This window comes from Carassius carassius, chromosome 8 (assembly GCF_963082965.1).
Source record: "Carassius carassius chromosome 8, fCarCar2.1, whole genome shotgun sequence".
Taxonomy (NCBI): domain Eukaryota; kingdom Metazoa; phylum Chordata; class Actinopteri; order Cypriniformes; family Cyprinidae; genus Carassius; species Carassius carassius.
In genome coordinates this window covers 17,503,339-17,522,165 of record NC_081762.1, presented here as the reverse complement: position 1 = coordinate 17,522,165, position 18,827 = coordinate 17,503,339, and the positions used below count along the sequence as shown (strand labels likewise).

The 18,827-nt window shown below is 35.8% G+C and overlaps 2 protein-coding genes across 2 annotated transcripts; both read left to right on the top strand.

Moving 5' to 3' along the window:
* Positions 1–511: 511 nt before the first annotated feature.
* Positions 512–10,002, top strand: LOC132145438 (peflin-like). Its single transcript, XM_059556477.1, has 5 exons — positions 512–587; positions 1,446–1,707; positions 5,939–6,094; positions 6,284–6,427; positions 9,414–10,002. Exons 1-5 carry the CDS (start codon positions 567–569, stop codon positions 9,641–9,643), a joined length of 813 nt encoding a protein of 270 aa, XP_059412460.1. The 5' UTR covers positions 512–566; the 3' UTR covers positions 9,644–10,002.
* A 578-nt stretch (positions 10,003–10,580) lies between these two features.
* On the top strand, positions 10,581–11,538 carry LOC132144734 (small integral membrane protein 12-like). The gene is made up of 2 exons (XM_059555301.1): positions 10,581–10,687; positions 11,203–11,538. The coding sequence occupies exon 2, from the start codon at positions 11,215–11,217 to the stop codon at positions 11,488–11,490; it is 276 nt and encodes a 91-aa protein (XP_059411284.1). The 5' UTR covers positions 10,581–10,687; positions 11,203–11,214; the 3' UTR covers positions 11,491–11,538.
* The last annotated feature ends 7,289 nt before the right edge of the window (positions 11,539–18,827 follow it).

The following is an 18,827-nucleotide window of genomic DNA, read 5'->3' as shown; positions in this document are numbered from 1 at the left end:
ATGGTGCATTTTAGTATTGCTGCTACATCAATAGTTTTGTGTTATAATAATTTTATGGTTTAAAATAATGGAGGAAAAGCATCAATAGGTTAATTAATGGCAGGTTCCACTAATGATGACAAAAAAAAAAAAAAAAAAAGTCACTTCTAGCCCCGGTCTCCCATTTATATATATACTCATACAATATATTATACAATAGTGCAGGTATGTTTCATACAATATATACCCATACACACACACACACACACACACACACACACACACACACACACACACACATATATATATATATATATATATATATATATATATATATTTATATACTCACAATTTTTTTTTTAACTTTATTGTTGTCGGTTGTTATAACTCCGCCCTCCTTCAAATATGGTTTCTAACCTTCCACATCCTCAGAGTGACTCACATTTTCTGATATAGCAATTTTCCATGTTTAAACCAATCATACGAGGCTGCCTTTTGACAAACGTGAAAATGCACCAATCTACTTTAGGAGGCGGGCCTTAATAAAAACAAGCAAATCACTCCGTTTACTGAAGATTCTGCGCGGAATGAGTTATCAATACGGACAGGTAAACTCTTTCTTCCGGGTTTAGATATTTTACATTTAAATGTTTCTTGCATGTCTATAGGATTCTTGCATATCTGTATCGCGGTCTAAAACTTTGAGTGTTGGTCTACAGGGGAAACTGTGCATAATTGTGCTGATTCCGATCGCGTAAACTTTGTAGAAAACCTGTTTTCGGCTAGTCGGTTAGCTCTGTAGCTAATACGAAACATGTAAGTTAATGGTATTTGTGTGTATGATGAGAGAGTGCTGTTCAGTCACGTATCATAAGGTTAAAATTATTATATGTTTTACATCTTTATCTTTCATAATGTCATACATATCTTGCCCTTACGTATCTTTTACCATATAACGGTTACCGTTGTTTCAACCGGTTTCTTCTTGTGTAAAATTACAACAATAATAATAAAAGTATGAGTTTACAAGTATCATGTTATTGTAACAAACCTCCGTGAAACAAAAGAGAAGACGTTACACCGTTTCCAATCACTTCACTGAATGAAAAAAAAAATAATAATAATAATGCAGTGAAAGTAAATGTCGAATATATCTTTCATTCTGCATAAAATATATATGTTAATATTATAAATATTAAATGAAAATCATTAAATAATACAAGTAATACTATATAAATTTTTATTCCACGAAAGCAGAATAAACAAAATAATTTGATGACGAGTAAATGACAGAATTCACATTTTTATAGAAACACTTTAATTTAATATATTGTTTCGGTGACATATTTGCCTTTGCTAATGCCATTAAACCACATCTGCTTCTCTGTTGGTGTGCCATTGCAGTTCAGCATTTCAAGTTACTCATGTTTATTGCAATCCAAACTTTTCATTATTTTTTTTTAAAGGGTTATTCGGGCGCAGGTGGTAGCGCTCCCCAATACCACCCTCCTCCAGGGGCACCGTATGGAGGGAGTCCCGCTGGTGTACAGTATGGTTCACCTTATGGTGGAGCCTCTCCAGGGCAACAGTATGGTGGAGGGGCTCCATATGGGTCTTATGGTCAGCCTGGTCCAAGAGCACCATACGGTGGGGGCCAAGCTCCAGGAAGTCCTTACGGAGGCTATGGACAACCTCAGGGAGGACCATATTGTCAGCAGGCACCTGCAGGTTAGAGACGTGTAACTCTGTTTGGTTTTAATTAGGTTGAATATCATATTGAGTATATATAACTAAATTATTTGTAAGTGTGCATGTGTTTACAGTGGTACCAAAAAGTATTATTTTTAGACACTTATGCCACACTTGTATGGATGTCATGATAACATTTAATCACTAAATGGGGTTTGTTTTAAAGAAAGTTATTATAAGCTGCATAACATCACGTGTTTGAAAAAATGCAACAAAATTAATAGAAATTTCTAGATGTAATTTTAAGTATCAAAATAAATTTTGGGGCCACTGTGTACACTACATAGTATTATTAAATACTTAATTCATCAAAGACAGTTAAACTAAATAAAAGTGACAGATAATGCTTTTATATTGAAACATTTACTATTTTAAATAAATGTTGTTCTTTTGAACAATCCTGAAAAATGTACCATGATTTCCACAAAAATATAAGCATTGCAGCTGTTTTCAGCATTAATAATAATAGTTAATATTTCTTGAGCAGCAAATCAGCATATTAGAATGATTTTTCTGAAGGATCATGTGACACTGAAGACTGAAGTAATGATGCTGAAAATTCAGCTTTGTCATCACAGGAATAAATGAAAATGTAAAATAGTAATAATAGTAATAATTCTAAATCATATAAATAATAATATTCACAATATTACCGATCTTGGTGAGCACGAGGAACATCTTTTAAAATATCAAAACAAAATCTCACCGTCCCCAAACAATAGTTGTCACGTTACAATATATCATGTTAGTTTCTCACCTTTTAAATAATAGACTGCACACTTAAGTGGTTTCCAATAATGACGCTATTATATGTAATAATTTAAGCAAATAGCATTTATGTCACTTCATGGGAATGTTATTATGGATTTGATATATATAACTTTTTTTTAATCAGAATGTTTCCCACAGCTTCATACATCTGCAGATGCACAGTAATAGATGTTGGTCCAGTAGGTGAATTTTTCCACATAGTCTCAGGAGTGGTAGTCAGCAGCTTCAGGCTGGTTTGACTGATGATGTCTGAGTGTCAGGGTTGGCAGCTGAGACAGCAGGAGCCGCCGCCGTTCCATCAGGTGTGCAGTGGCCGAGGGCTGTGAATAAAATACGAAAGATAGAAATTTATGAAGGTGCTGCAGACAAGGTCCTTGGTCCTCCTGCACTGCAGCTGTGTCAAATGCCCCTCACTGAATAAATGATGCAGGATGGCAGAAGCAGCTTGTGCTGATCTGGTACTGAATGTGCCCACGGGAGAATTAGAGTGATGAGTGTGGTAATTCTGAGCGAAGGCGTTTGTGTGTATATGTCCTTCCGCGTTTATGTCGTTAAGTATTCTGTAATGTCATGTGGGAAAGGCTGTCAGATTCAAAGACTGTCCTCTGAACAGTACTTATCCCTCCCGAGAGATACAGTGACCGTCTGCGCTTCACCAAATTGCACAACTTATTTCTTGTCCCTCTTGGGACCGAGACGACACATCGCTGACAACCCATGCTTGCTCACACTAAACCCATTTCCAACATGTTCTTCAAATCTGACCTGTAGGACTGCTTGTCCTCATCATCTCACTGTCATTTGGCACGTAATGAACTACTTTTTGCACATTTATGCATACGATCATCTCGCTGTCATTTGGCACGTAATGAACTACTTTTTGCACATTTATGCATACGATCATCTCGCTGTCATTTGGCACGTAATGAACTACTTTTTGCACATTTATACATACGCTGCATCCGTATAAACACTATGGATATTATCATTAACCAGATATTTTAAATAAACATTGATTGAAATGTATTTATTAAGATTTCTCTTGGCTTGTTGCAATGCAAACACAACATTTCTCATTTGCTTTTAGTTTGTTGAAATACTAACATAGCTAAAACTCAATAAAAACTATATAGCGGTAAAAAAAAAAAAGACAAAAACACAGCAAAATTGCTAAAAATTTAACTGTGTATTAAAAATGATAATGAAAAAAAAATATAAGTAAAAAATAAAAAGTAAAAAAATTTAAGTAAGCAATATCATTGTTGGGTTGTAATACTATATATATATATATATATATATATATATATATATACACACAGTGGGGAGTGAAAGTTTGGGCACCCCAGGTAAAAAATTTTATTCATGTGCATAAAGACGCCAAGAAAAGATGGAAAAATCTCCAAAAGGCATCAAATGACAGATTAGACATCCTTATAATTTTTAGGTTTTATTTCCATCATTTACACTTTCAAAATAACAGAAAACAAAAAAATGGTGTCTGCAAAAGTTTGGGCACCCTGCAGAGTTAATACCTTGTACTGCCCCCTTTGGCAAGCTAGGACCTGACAGTGTCATGGATTGTTCTCAATCATCGTCTGGATAGACCAGGTGATGTCAATCTCAAAGGTTGTAAATGCCCAGACTCATCTGACCTTGCCCCAACAATCAGCACCATGGGTTCTTCTAAGCAGTTGTCTAGAAAACTGAAACTGAAAATAGTTGACGCTCACAAAGCAGGAGAAGGCTATAAAAAGATAGCAAAGCGTTTTCAGATGCCAATATCCTCTGTTCGGAATGTAATAAAGAAATGGCAGTCATCAGGAACAGTGGAAGTTAAAGCAAGATCTGGAAGACCAAGAAAAATATCAGACAGAACGGCTCGCAGGATTGTGAGAAAAGTAAGTCAAAACCCACGTTTGACTGCACGATCCCTCCAGAAAGATCTGGCAGACACTGGAGTTGTGGTACACTATTCCGCTATAAAGAGATACTTGTACAAATATGGACTTCATGGAAGAGTCATCAGAAGAAAACCTCTTCTACGTCCTCAACACAAAAATCAGCGTTTGAAGTTTGCAAATGAACATATAGACAAGCCTGATGCATTTTGGAAACAAGTTCTGTGGACCGATGAGGTTAAAATAGAACTTTTTGGCCGGAATGAGCAAAGGTATGTTTGGAGAAGAAAGGGCACAGAATTTAATGAAAAGAACCTCTGTCCAACTGTTAGGTATGGGGGTGGATCGATCATGTTTTGGGGTTGTATTGCAGCCAGTGGCACAGGGAACATTTCACGAGTAGAAGGAAAAATGGACTCAATAAAATTTCAGCAAATTTTGGATGCTAACTTGATGCCATCTGTGAAAAAGCTGAAGTTAAAGAGAGGATGGCTTCTACAAATGGATAATGATCCTAAACACACCTCAAAATCCACGGTGGATTACATCAAGAGGCATAAACTAAAGGTTTGGCCATGGCCTTCACAACCTCCTGACCTCAACATAATTGAAAATCTATGGATAGACCTTAAAAGAGCAGTGCGTGACAGACAGCCCAGAAATCTCAAAGAACTGGAAGACTTTTGTAAGGAAGAATGGGCAAAGATACCTCAAACAACAATTGAAAGACTCTTGGCTAGTTACAAAAAGCGTTTACAAGCTGTGATACTTGCCGAAGGGGGCAGTACAAGGTATTAACTCTGCAGGGTGCCCAAACTTTTGCAGACACCATTTTTTTGTTTTCTGTTATTTTGAAAGTGTAAATGATGGAAATAAAATCAAACTTTTTTTGACTTATCATAAGGATGTCTAATCTGTCCTTTGATGCCTTTTGGAGATTTTTCCATCTTTTCCTGGCGTCTTTATGCACATTAATAATTTTTTTTACCTGGGGTGCCCAAACTTTCGATCCCCACTGTGTGTTTGTGTATATATAGTAAAGTAATTGATTAAAGTAATTTCCTTTTCTTTTGGAAAAAAAAGTAAAGTAAGGGATTACTCCTAATTTCTAGAATTGAATTACAGTTACTTCTGATGTTATTGCATTCAATACTGTATAGACTGTAAAACAATTCTTTATAAAACAATTTAACTTTAAAATGTAACAGTTGATATTAAAATCCATGTTTTAATGTAACAATCTCCCTTTAAATACTTTGGTCAGTTCAAGAATAATTTAGTTAAGTTAGTTTAGTTTTATATTATTTCTTTGAAAGAATTATAAGTGATGCTTCATGTCTATCCTTGTATTGTTGAGGCTGATATGGGAATAAGTCAATAGTAATCTTTTTTTGACGTGGTTTCTACTATTTTAGGCCTGTGGATAACTATGGTTAAATGATTTGTTTTGAGATGAATGATTTATCTCATATTAGCAGACCATGAAGAATAACATTTGATTTGCATCTATCTCACTAATGTAGTCTGTTTTCATGTTGTAGGTAACATTCCTCCTGGAGTGAACCCTGAGGCCTACCAGTGGTTTTGTTCTGTGGATACAGATCGTAGTGGCTACATTAACCCAAAAGAACTGAAGCAAGCACTCATGAATTCCAACAACTCCTCTTTCAATGACGAAACCTGCTTGATGATGCTCAGTGAGTGTTACCTTTGTTAACATATAACCCTCCTGACAGCAGCTAAATTACTGAATAGATGCTTATATCACCATATAAAAAAAATAACAGCATGCTGCAGACACAGATGACTTCTATTTTTGTATTGTTTATGTGACAGCTGTATGACATCTCCAGTGCCAAAAATCAGTGCTTTGTCTTCATTTCCAGATATGTTTGACAAGACCAAAACGGGACGTGTAGATGTATTTGGTTTCTCTGCACTGTGGACGTTTCTGCAGCAGTGGAGGGTAATATTCCAACAGTTTGACCGCGACCGATCCGGATCAATTAACAGCAATGAGATGCACCAGGGTGAGTAGATTAGAGGTCAAGAGAGAGACCCAAGATAAGGCCACATGTTCACACTGTTATGACAACAGTCACAGTCACTAAGGACAGATTCCAGCATTCCCTTGCTGTATTCAGAATGCAGAATGTACTTGTTTGACATACCTGCCAGTGATGTGTCAGATTTGCTGGCAATAGATATTTCTTACCAGTCCATAAACTATATTTTGCATTTTGTGTAATACAATGTACACACATATATATAATATGTATAGCATATTTCTGACAAACAAAAAAGTACAACATAAGAATATGTATAACACAAGCACAACACAAAAAATATAAAGAAATATTGAATTGTGAATATTTTCATTTTTGTTGTTTAATTTGAGGAGTATTCCACGTCCACTATACAATTCAAAAGTCTGAATGGCAGTGTAGATTACAGTAATAGTGTTAAGTATTATTTATTTTATTATTTAATATATTATACAGTGTATTTTTCCTGTGGTGGGTGGCAAAGCTGAATTTTCAGCTGTCATTACTCCAGTTCTCAGTGTCACAAGATTCTTCAGAAATAATTTCTGAAATATGTTGATTTTGTGCTCGAGAAATATTTCTGTTGAAACAGTTGTGCTGCTTTGTTTTTGTGGAGGCTGTGATGCATTTTACAGGATTCTTTGATGAATAGGAAATTCAGGAGAAAGCATTTATTTGAAATTATAATTTTATTATTATTATTTTATTTTTATTTTTTTATGATAGTGTCAAATCCCAACATTTTGAACAGTAGTTTATCTCCACATAAATTCTGGATAAAATAAATTAAAAAATAAATAAAAACAGCATAATTTGAATCAGCTTTTGTAACTTATACTGTACCAGTGAGAGTCAGATTGTCATTCTTATAATTTGATAGATATGACACATTGTGATGTAGTTCCTGAAAAAAAAAAGCTTTATTTGCCTGCGAAAGTTCATTGTTTTGACATCTGTGGCTTAGTACCAGTGTAAATTCTGTGCTTGGTCAATGTGTTTATCACAACCTTAATCTAACCACAGGAAGTTTCCACTGTTTTAATCAGCTAACATGCGTTTATGTGTATTTCCTCAAATCATGTTTAAGTGACTTACGTAGGATATCACTTATCTTTGGAATTTGCAAAGAGATATATTTAGTGCTCAAGGTTCCAGGAATTAGCAAAATAGACAAAACATGATTACAAATCACACGAATTCAGAGTCAGATTTTCAGGAGGAAAAAAAAAAACGACAGTTTAAATATAGAAGGGTTCGGTGACACACACAAGATGAAGCAGTCACAGAAGCAAGGAAAAGACAGTTGGTGATCTTGTGAAGCCCTTTTCCCATCTAATCCTTTGCTATTAAATATGCCATTATTTGTAGGGCTGATTACATTGTTGAGACGTCATGGAAAATTGCTCTCAAAATAACCTAAAAAATTGTAGCTGTTATCCTGAAGTGTCTTTTTTATACTCATTGATTTTGTATGAAAGAGGCTGTTCATGACTGCCAGAGCAATATTTCATCTGCAGCGATAGTTGAGGCCCTTATGAATAGATTTGAATAGGTCTGAAAGTGTATGTCTGATCACTGGTGAGCGACAGAGTGTTGAAAACATGGTGGATACAAAAACAACAGTAGAACGGTTTAACTGGGGCTGTGGAGGGAAAATGAGGGATTTCGGGATCCTTGGAGGCTTTGTTGGTGAAAAGTCTTACTGACATGGTTCATTTCCAAACTCCTCGTTTATTTTTAGTTTTTTGTTGTTGTTGCTGACTCATTTAAGAAATGTAAAATTATGTAAAACCAGATATTAGCAATGGAAGCATTCCCTTATTTTTAATTTATTTATTCATTTTTCTTCAGCAAGGATTCATTAATTAATCAGAAGTGACAGTAAAGTAATTTATAATGTTACAAAAGATTTCTGTTTCAAATAAATGCAACCCTCTACGGACACCTTGGCAATTGAATCGCCATTGGCTAGTACATTTTTTTGTTTACTTGCCAAACTGATTTATATATGCTTGTAAAATAGTTTTTTAAATGTCTGAAAGTATATTCTTAACATCAGTCAGTCAAGCATTATAATAATCAAGTATTATTTAATAATAGAACTTTAGTAATTAGAAAAAAGCTTGATAACCATGTTTGCATTGCATATTATTCATTTTAACTGAACATTTTAACGGGACTGGTGGTGGTGCTTTTTTGGTCTTTCAGTGTTTATATATATATATATATATATATATATATATATATATATATATATATATATTTATAATTAAAAAATATATATATTTTATTATATATATATATTTTTTTCCTGAAATCAAAACAGGGACGATAATAGGTGAGTGCCAGCCAATGAGATTGCCATTTGTGCATTAGCCCTGCCCACTACCTGAAAACCCGGCAATTCTTAAAAGCTGAATAATTCCAAAGGAACACTGTTATTTTAACAGGAAAATACAACAAAGATAAATTTTACATGTAGCGTATCAGTTCTCTCGGCGGGTGAAAAATATATCTGTGCTAAACTTATACTTAGCCTCCAACTCACACACTGGCGAGTAAAATCTGTGAATTTATTAGCCAGTGGCTAATATTAGACATGATTTACTCGCCCAGAGTGAAGATTTAATTGCATATGCGAGTGATTTACTCGCAATGTAGAGGGTTGAAATGGATCATGGTTTCTTTGCAATAAAACATTAAGCGGCAACTATTTCCATCACTGAAAATAAGAAGAAATGTTACTTGAGCAAATCAGCATATTAGAAAGATTTCAAATATATCATGTGACATTGAAAATTAGAGTAATGCTGCTGAAAATTCAGCTATGCGTAATATAAATAAATACGATGTTTTTTTTTCTGATAAATTCAGCCTTAGAGAGCATAAGATAATTTATTTTAATTAAAAAAAAAAAACTGTATATGGTAAATGTAATGTTTAGATAACCACTGTGTTTCTTATTTCCCAGCATTATCTCAGATGGGCTACAATCTGAGTCCTCAGTTCATTCAGCAGCTGGTGAACCGTTACTCTGCGCCGGGTGTAAACGGTGTGCTCCAGTTGGACCGTTTCATTCAGGTGTGCACGCAGCTTCAGAGCATGACCCAAGCATTCCGCGAGAAAGACACCGCCATGACTGGCAATGTGAGGATGAGTTACGAAGACTTCCTTTCTGGTGCAATTACCAGACTGATGTGAAGGACTGCATCAGCAATTCTGAAGATGATCTGACTCTGAATGAACAGCATGACACCTCACCCTCTCAACAGTGCCTTTCACTGCAGCATACCCTGATTTGACCACATTTATCCAAAACTATTTTAATTAAGCATTGCCAATAGCCAATTAAAGCACTCATCACAAGAGACTACCATTGTGATATGTTGGTCTGTATGGCAGCCAGTTATTCAAGACTAGACTAATGCCAAATATATTAGTGGCACGAGTGAATAGAATGACATTAGCTATGCAACTATTTGCTAGCTAATGGGAGTATAATTATATTATATTTTCTTTACATTTCAGTTCTTTTTGAATATTAGCAAAAAGTCCTCATTATGAATATATTTTTTATATATATAATAATATTTATGCTCTCCTAACACCCTTTAATAACATTTCCTTATACTTTGATATTTGTTATCTGCTGCTTTTTTGCTTGCAATTAAACTTTAATTAAAATGTAAAGTAAGGTTTGTTTAATTGTGGGTTTTTTTTCACATTCTTGTCATATTTCCTTTTTTCAATTTAAAATAAATGTTTTCATTAAAAAAAAATATTGTTTCTGAATTGATTATAACATATGTTCTACATTTATACATGTATACAATATATGCAATTTGTACAATTGAACTGTATTGTGCTATTATTATTACATTTACATTGTCATTTCGCAGACACTTTTATCCAAAGCGACTTACAATTGAGGACAATAATAATATACTATTTTTGTTATCATATTAATAGTATTAATAAAATAATACATTATTAAAATATTAGTATTAGTATTATTCAAAAATGAGCTTTAAGATCAGGACAAATGCTCACAGTATGTTTCAACATTGGCCACTAGATGTCAGGATTGTTTTAACAGGACGTCATGTATAGAACTTGTTTCCCCCTGAACGATTGAGACTTCAGAACGTCTTTCTGACGTACAAAAAGAATAGAGAAAAAAAGCCAATCAGATTGTTGCTTACAGTGACGCAAGAAGGCAGGAAGTTGAATAGCCTGGAAGTAGAGGTACGTATTCGTCATGAGATTTTATAAATGAACGCGCGAATGATTTAATTAATTTATGAAATATTACGCTCTAAGTTGTCTGCGAGTCTCTCGTTATGCTTTCAGGAACATATATAAATAAAATGTATTCATGTTATTGCGCCAATCTAACACCTCATGCATTAACATCCGTATCCTTGTAGCAGTTAACGTTACATGTTTTATAACCTGGGCATTAAAGAATCCCGTAACGTTAACTCTTACAAGGATACTGGTGTCAAAGCATGAGGTGTTAGATGGCGCAATAACATTAATACATGTTTATTTATATATATTCCTGAAAGCATAAGGAGAGTTAACGTCAGTAGGACACATTAACATAATAACGCTCACATTTCTTCTTCCACTTGAATCACCAGCGACACAAATGTGTCTAACTAATCATTGATTTTGTCTCTGGTGATAACGAAAATAAAGCTACGCTGTTGTCTTGCCAAAGGTAAACAACCTTCTAGAACTTGCACTGGCTTTTTCAGGTTTATGCAGCCATGTGGCCGGTGATCTTGACTGCCATGCGCACTTATGCGCCCTATGTGACCTTCCCAGTGGCCTTTGTGGTGGGAGCTGTTGGATACCACCTTGAGTGGTTTATCCGGGGAACTCCTAACGCCCCAGGAGAAGAGAGGGGCATTGCAGAGCTACGGGAGGATAGGAAATTAGAGGAACTTACCGGTCAGGACAGCACACAGGTCCTCAGCCTCAAGGACAAACTGGAATTCACACCAAGAGCAGTGCTGGACAGAAACCGACCGGAGAAGAGCTAAGTTTTACTAAATGGAATTAATTCCTGCAAGATTGCCATATAGTGATGTGCAACTTCTCAAACTTTGGGTGTCACACTCAACAGTCCCCAGGGACGGGAACTTTATCAGAAATCTTTTTTTGTGGGATTTCATGCCCATTCCTATGTCACTTAATTCTGCAACCCTAATAACATGGAGTCTTTCTGTAATATTTACCAGGCCGGCTGGAGGAACTTGATTGCTGAGAGAATTTTTTTTTACAACTTTCATTCTTTGAGTCTTCTTAATATTTATCTTCTGCCCTTAAGCATTTAGACACATGACTATATCGCACAAGTCCTAACTTGGAAAGCTTTAATTAAAGTTTTCCATTCGTGCTCCCTGTCATGTGCTTGTGAGACTGAAGCTCAAAAGAAAGACCACCTTTGTTATTTTTTTTTTTGTCTGTGTGAATAAAGTGCATGTAGGCAAAACTTGAGTTGGACTAGAAAATGTTTGAGATGTATGAACTTTGAGTGGAAGGCCAGATTTAGTTTAAAAACATAATTTAACTTAACTCACCTCGTTAGTTGTAACCCAAAGGTTGTGGGTTCGACTCTCAGGTCCGGCAGGAATTGTCGGTGGGGGGAGTGAATAACCAGTGTACTCTCCACCTCCAATCCCACGACTGAGGTGAGACCCTTGAGCAAGTTACCGAACCCCCAACTGCTCCGTGTGTGTGTTCACTGCTGTGTGTGTGCATTTGGATGGGTTAAATGCAGACCACAAATTCCTAGTATGGGAAACCATACTTGGCCACACATCACTTCACTTTCACCTTCACTTTTACTTTAATTCTCGCCATGATTCCCCAAGTTTTTACCCCAAGGTTCATGTAAGAACTCGGCACGCACTTATTTGGACCGGAAGGTTTAGCTGGTATTTAATTTTTTTTTCGTTAATCACATGTTGTTCCAAACCCCGTAAAAGCTTTGTTCCTATTCGGAACACAATTTAAGATATTTTGGATGAAAACCGGGAGGCTTGTCCCATAGACTGTCAAGTAAATTACACTGTCAAGGAACAGAAAAGCACTACAGTGATGCGAAGAGACACAAATAAGATTGTTGAATAAAGTTATTTTTGTTTTCTTTGTGTACAAAAAGTACTCTCATCGCTTCATAACGTTACAGTTGAACCACTGATGGCAGATGTACTATCCTGATGATGTCATTCATACTTTTCTGGACCTTGACAGTGTCATTTACTTGGAAGTCTATGGGACAGTCACAAGCCTCCCTGTTTTCATCCAAAATATCTTAAATTGTGTTCCGAAGAAGAACAAAGCTTTTACAGGTTTGGAACGACATATTGGTAAGTGATTAAAGACAAAATTTTATTTCGGGGCTGGATCCTGCATGGAAAGGATCTTGAGACTCCAGTAGCTTCAAACACCTGTCTGCTGCTCAGCAGTGGATTTTTATTATTTATTTTTTTAGAACTGGTATTACAATACAGTGGATTTGTTTGACAGAAATTTTCCTTAATAAATCTTCATCTTACCAAGAGCTTCTGTGCTCTTAAGTCACTCACAATTCTTTTGACAGTAAAATAATCTCTATTTGGCTTTTGCAAAATATTGTTTGTTTCAACGCCTTTTGCAAGACATTGCACTGTTTCATACTTTTCATCTTCAGAAAGATCTTTCTTCCTCACCATATTTCATGAGAACTGCGACTTGCTTAATAATGTGGAACAACCTCTTTAAGTAGGGTTTCCATTTACCTAATAAGACCTGGCACACTATTGACCAAACCAGTCTGAGATTGATACCTGAATGTTACCTGAAATTATGTGAAAAACAACACAATCAAAAATATGGCTCTTTATTGTACCTAAATCCTATTAATATGTCACTTGCATAATAATTTAGAACACAGTGTGTTTGAGTGTGCAAGCATTTTATGAAAGATGAGGACTGTTTCCTAAACCAGTAGCCTACAATGCTGGTATCAGTTTCTTTAAGTGGGGCAGTTCCAACTTTGCAAGGAAAATTTTGCACTTCTGACTCGTAGTCTGTAAGTATACAAATGTAGAATAGCATTTGTTGTTTCTCCATTCACAAATGCAAATATGGTCTGATATTTACACAGCGCTATATGCAACACAATGCGTAAAAATACAGTATAAGTCATTATAATCAGTAATTACGTCCCCACTGGATGCAACAAATGCCTCGTTTGTAATGAGTTTTATTTGTTTTGTCTTGTATCGCCGGGACATATGTCATCAAAGTATGCTGAGAGGCATAACATTTCCTTCACACACTTGAGGCATTCAGCAAATCACAGTGCACTAGCTGGCCAGTCAGCATATACCTCACCTTTTTAGAATGATGAGCTTTGTAAAAATCTACACGTTTCAGAAAGGTGGGGCATAGAGGAGCAACAAAAATGTACATCATATGGAAAATAAAGTGTTTTTTTAACCTTAAATCGCATAAAAACATTAAATTACATAAACTAATCAAAATAATGTTCTTTTTAGCAACGTCGTATGACGCTTTACATTTCATTTATTTCTATCTTATGCTGTAGCGTGTCCGTAGGAAATATCAGTTAACATTTCCAAACAATATTTTTTATTGTTTTTTTTGCGCAAGATGTCTGACAATAGCCAGTGCTCCAGACAGAGATCTGATTTAGTCTGTCTGGAATGACATGAAGAAACAGAACAAACTGAGACATACTCAATCCAGAAGAACTGTGGCAACAGTAAGATGCTGCAAGAGACCCACCAGCAAAGCTAAATGAAAAACTTTAGAAATGTAAACTGATATTTCCTGCTGACACACTACAGCAAAAGATACAACTAATTGACTTAAAACCATTTTAAACTGGTGAAAATACTAGTGTTCTAATAAGTTTGGCCATATTGTATGTATAACCAACTCATAAAAAATATTTATAAATTAAACTAAACTAGTCGTACAGTATGTTTTAAATACAGTTTAATTTTAGAGCTTTTAGTACAAAATATGTTAAAATATGATGTATTTAAGTTTCTCTGACCATGGAAGTATAGCAACAGAAACTGTCATGGAGTCAGTATTTTAAGTTAATTGTGTAATTGCTGGATTATAGATTTATAGATTGTTTTCAAACAGTTCTCCCTGTTATTAAAAAAAAATAGTAATGCCTTTTCATTAACTTCTATGATTTCGAAGGACAGATGTATGGTCTGTTTTCAATGCTGTACATTCTTTTTCTTTCAGCACACAGCTTGATTAATGGAAACCAGAAGAGCAAGAACACATATCCCTAGAGTGTACTTAATAGAAGTAACCCTAACATTTTCCACTATAAGTTGCGCTTCATTGCTGCCAACAAGCTAGTGAAACTTTATTAGTGCTGATCTAGATTTACATCAGCAAAGTGCATAAATGCTGATAACAGGCACCGGCTGGTGGGCCTAAAACCGTTTTCTATAAAAGGTTATATTAGAAGCAATATTTCAGTTGAACACAGTGAATGGCTTGAAGTCAGAAATCACTATAAATGCAATATAAGTTTTGCTTCACATTTAAATGTTTCTACCTGTGGTGTTTTCTTTGCTGGATATTGGGAAAATGTGTATAATGTCACTTTTTAATGTCACTTTGACTTCAAGTCCCCACAACAATATTCAAAGGCTTCATGATATTTTCCTGTTGTTTTTTCATTAAGATTTTCTTCCATTTTTATGTTATCCAAGTGCATGCACCAGTTGTGACCACACCACACTTCATTATGCCATTTGACTTAATACTGCAACTATTTTACACATGACAATCAAAAATATTTATTATTTTCAAAAATGACCACAGAGTTATAGGATTTTATTATTCCAGTTCTAGCAATCACACTTTAAAATGTGGCTACATCATACAGGTTTTTACAGTTTAAGAAGTTAGTTGTTTTGTCTTATTTTAAATAATTTTAAGACATCTTGAGGCCCCCTTGGAAGTTTTCAGAGGACCCTTGGGTCACCTTCGGCCAGTGAAAGCAGTCATTGTGATTGCTCAAACTGTGTTTGAAACATCCTCTCGGAGGTAATTTTTTAATTGATTTATTTAGAATTAACAAGAACATAATTCCTACATGTGGGTCATATGACTGGCTATATTTGCACGGTGAACCTGACTTTATCAAGTACAACATGTTCCTAGATCAACATCCAATCAACCAATCAGATTAGAGGGATATGTTTTCAAGAAATGTTAGTTTTAGGCTTACAATCAGGGTTAGATGCTTCTACACCCTTGATCCTCACCTATAATGTCCCCCTAATTTTAAGAAAAAAAAGGGCTAGGTTTTGGGGTAGGGATTGGGTTAGATCTGTATTTTTGGACCGTAATGTGGATCTGGGATCAACAAAAGATGTTGATCCAGGAACATGTCTAACTTGGCAAAATCACTGCGACCGTATTTGTACGGGTACTCCTGTTCCTGAATGTCCAGTAGTTGTGTGAGAGAGGATGTGCTGTCTGGATTGTTTGTGCCGAACGATGTAGAAGACTGGGTTTGGAGCTGGAAAGGTGCTAGTATGTCCCAGAGGACAAACAGCCCTATTGTTCCTGAGTGATAGGAAGAAGGAACGACGCCTGCCGGCCTCTCTCAGCCCTTCGGTCAGGATGTGTACAGCCTCTCTGCACAATTACAACATCATTTTCACTGTAGATTCCCATCAGTGACAGAAACAATGGAGAGACGCTCAAAATCCTCCCTTCCCATGGGCTCAACTGTTCTGTTCCCACAACAAATTACTTCTGTCCCCCTTTGACCTTTTTAGATAGTTCCATTTCCAATAATTCCACTTCCATTTCCCCAAGTATGGCCCCCTAGGGTCTTATCAATAACCCATTGTCCTATTCCAAATAATTTGCTGTATGGTTATACTCTGAGAAGTGAAAATTGTCCTACCACAACACGTTCCTGATTTATTTAAGTCATTGTATTTCATTAGAATTATTGTTTTTGTAATACAAAATCTCAAAAAGTGGAATTTGTCTTTATGGAAAGAAAAAAGAAAAAGTATATTAAAGGTTGACAAACCTGCCACAAATTCCTGATATTTTTGAGAATTTAGTTTTTCATCAGCTTCATTATTGCTTAAACTTGAAACCTGAGTCATGGTTCATAGTCAAGATGCTATTTTAACAATGACTCAATTCTCAGTGACTCAAGACTCAGTAATCCTTATCTAGATTAAAAAGAAATGTGCTCTGACTCATCTGTTTCTCTCTGAGATGAGTTGTTCATATGATGATATAATGGGTAAAAAAAATCACATGAAAATCTCATAGATAAGCACTGAATGAGCGAAGCCATACTATACAGAATATTGTGTATACTGGCGGTGAGCTGCTTAAAATATCCTAGTAGCCATATAGCAATGCACTAAAACCCATCAAAAATACTCTGACAAAATGCTGTATTGGCAATTATGCAGGTAAGCACAATTCATATTGTATAAAAATATATTTAATTGTAAAATGATTTCATTTAGTATTGTACTTGCAAGTAATTCACAGTTTAAACATCTGATGACATCCTGGAACTGCCGCAGGTGGGACTTTACCAAAAACAATGTAACAATATCCACCGCTGGTCCATTGTAAGGCTGATCAAGCCTGAACAGCCAGTGCCTGGAGTGACCAGCAAATATCAGGAAGCAGATACAAGCTTATTTCCTTCAGGTTGTCTAATTTAAGTATTGAGTTAACTGTGAGTTCTTCAGACCTCCTTACTGCTAGACATTTGTTTTATGAACCAACACATTTCAGTTGTAATGGTTCTGACTTAACGTAAATGCTGTGACAGATACATTTTCAAAATATCTTCCACAAAGAAACAATGTCATGCAGGTTTGGAATCACATAAAGGTGAAGAAATAGTGACAGAATTTCCCTTAAACTAATGTTGAGTCCATGTCTAATCTTACCATGTTTTTAAAGACTGTACCATTCATAAATCTGGGTTTAGTATAATTTTTATTTTTATTTATCAAATTGATCAAAAGAGACAGTAGAGACATTTTAAATTGCATTAATATGTGAAACAGTTTTAAATCAGTTTAGACTTAATAGTATTACTGTATTTTCAATCAGATAAATATGTATTCATAAGGGAAAAACATTTTAATAAATCTTACCGACATCAAACTTTGGAATGGTAATGTATCTTAACATTCCACAGAAGTTCAAGTACACTGATTTTCAGTGACATTCTTGTGTTATTTTTAGGTCTCTGTTTTCTCTGTGGATTTTCTTTGACTTCTTGTTATGGCTATCACTGAGAAGACATGGTTTTTAATCAGTTCAGCTGACAGGAAGTACATGTGACCATTTTCCACTGCATACATTGGCATATTTGCTTGATACTGCAGCCTTCAGACCCCCTACAGAAAGAAGTTTGGCACTCAGGCTTAAGTCCCCATGGGAAGCAGGTTGACTGGCCACTCGAAGCCACCTCTCATCCAGAAAACACCCACACACCTCCAAGCCCAAAACAGACTGCCGCTTCTAAGGTACGTACCATTCATAGAGCGCTTCAAAACCTGTTTGTTTTTCCTGTCTGAGGCTGGTACGCAGGGAAAGGGAAATGCATCAGCGGTTTGAACAACAATATCAGGATGCAGGAAGCAATCCGCAAGAGTGGCAGCTCATTTTCATTGGTGCTACTGTGTGTAAATCACCTAAGGGCATGCGGGCTGGCAGTATCCCTGCTGGGTTTCACAAATAGAATGACCTTTGTGACTGTATTCAGCGAAGTAACCTCATAATAGCTTGAAGAGAACAGGCATCCATGACTTTAGTTTATTTCATATCTAAAATGACAGACATCTGTTTGCCTGATTAAATCAACTTTGCTGGTCTATTTGATGCATGTGTGGGCATATTAAAGCACAGCTGGCACGATTCAAACAAAAGGAAACACTGCAGAACAAGGGTTTTTTTCCAAACTAAACAATTCTATCAGATGGAGAGAGTTTGACAGTCTACCAATCATTCTCTCGTTCACTGTCTTTCTCTTTGTTTGGCAGCTGAGGGGAACTAAAGAGGTCAGTCCTCACCAGCTGTTTGCTGACCCACACATGTTGTGTAGCACCTATAAAGCCTTGTATTGGCAAGAGATGACAGCCTAACCTTTCATGCAGGCCAGCTGCGATAGAGAGAACTATGCATTGGGCAAAGACTACAGGTTATGGTTGGCAACCCCACAAGCACAAGATTCATTAATCTTTCATAGACTGGAGCCCAACTGCGCAGATAACACCCTCTAATAAAACCCAATTTCCATTAGCTATACCTTTTGAGGGGAAAAGTTTTTGTTTTTTTT

What these genes read in the sequence shown, in the direction of transcription:
- LOC132145438 (XM_059556477.1), top strand. Translation starts at nt 567, where the DNA reads ATGAGTTATCAATACGGACAG. An exon ending in TTGTCAGCAGGCACCTGCAG is followed by an intron (nt 1,708 to 5,938) that starts GTTAGAGACGTG and finishes TTCATGTTGTAG; the next exon opens with GTAACATTCCTCCTGGAGTG. An exon ending in AACCTGCTTGATGATGCTCA is followed by an intron (nt 6,095 to 6,283) that starts GTGAGTGTTACC and finishes CTTCATTTCCAG; the next exon opens with ATATGTTTGACAAGACCAAA.
- LOC132144734 (XM_059555301.1), top strand. Translation starts at nt 11,215, where the DNA reads ATGTGGCCGGTGATCTTGACTGCCATGCGCACTTATGCGCCCTATGTG.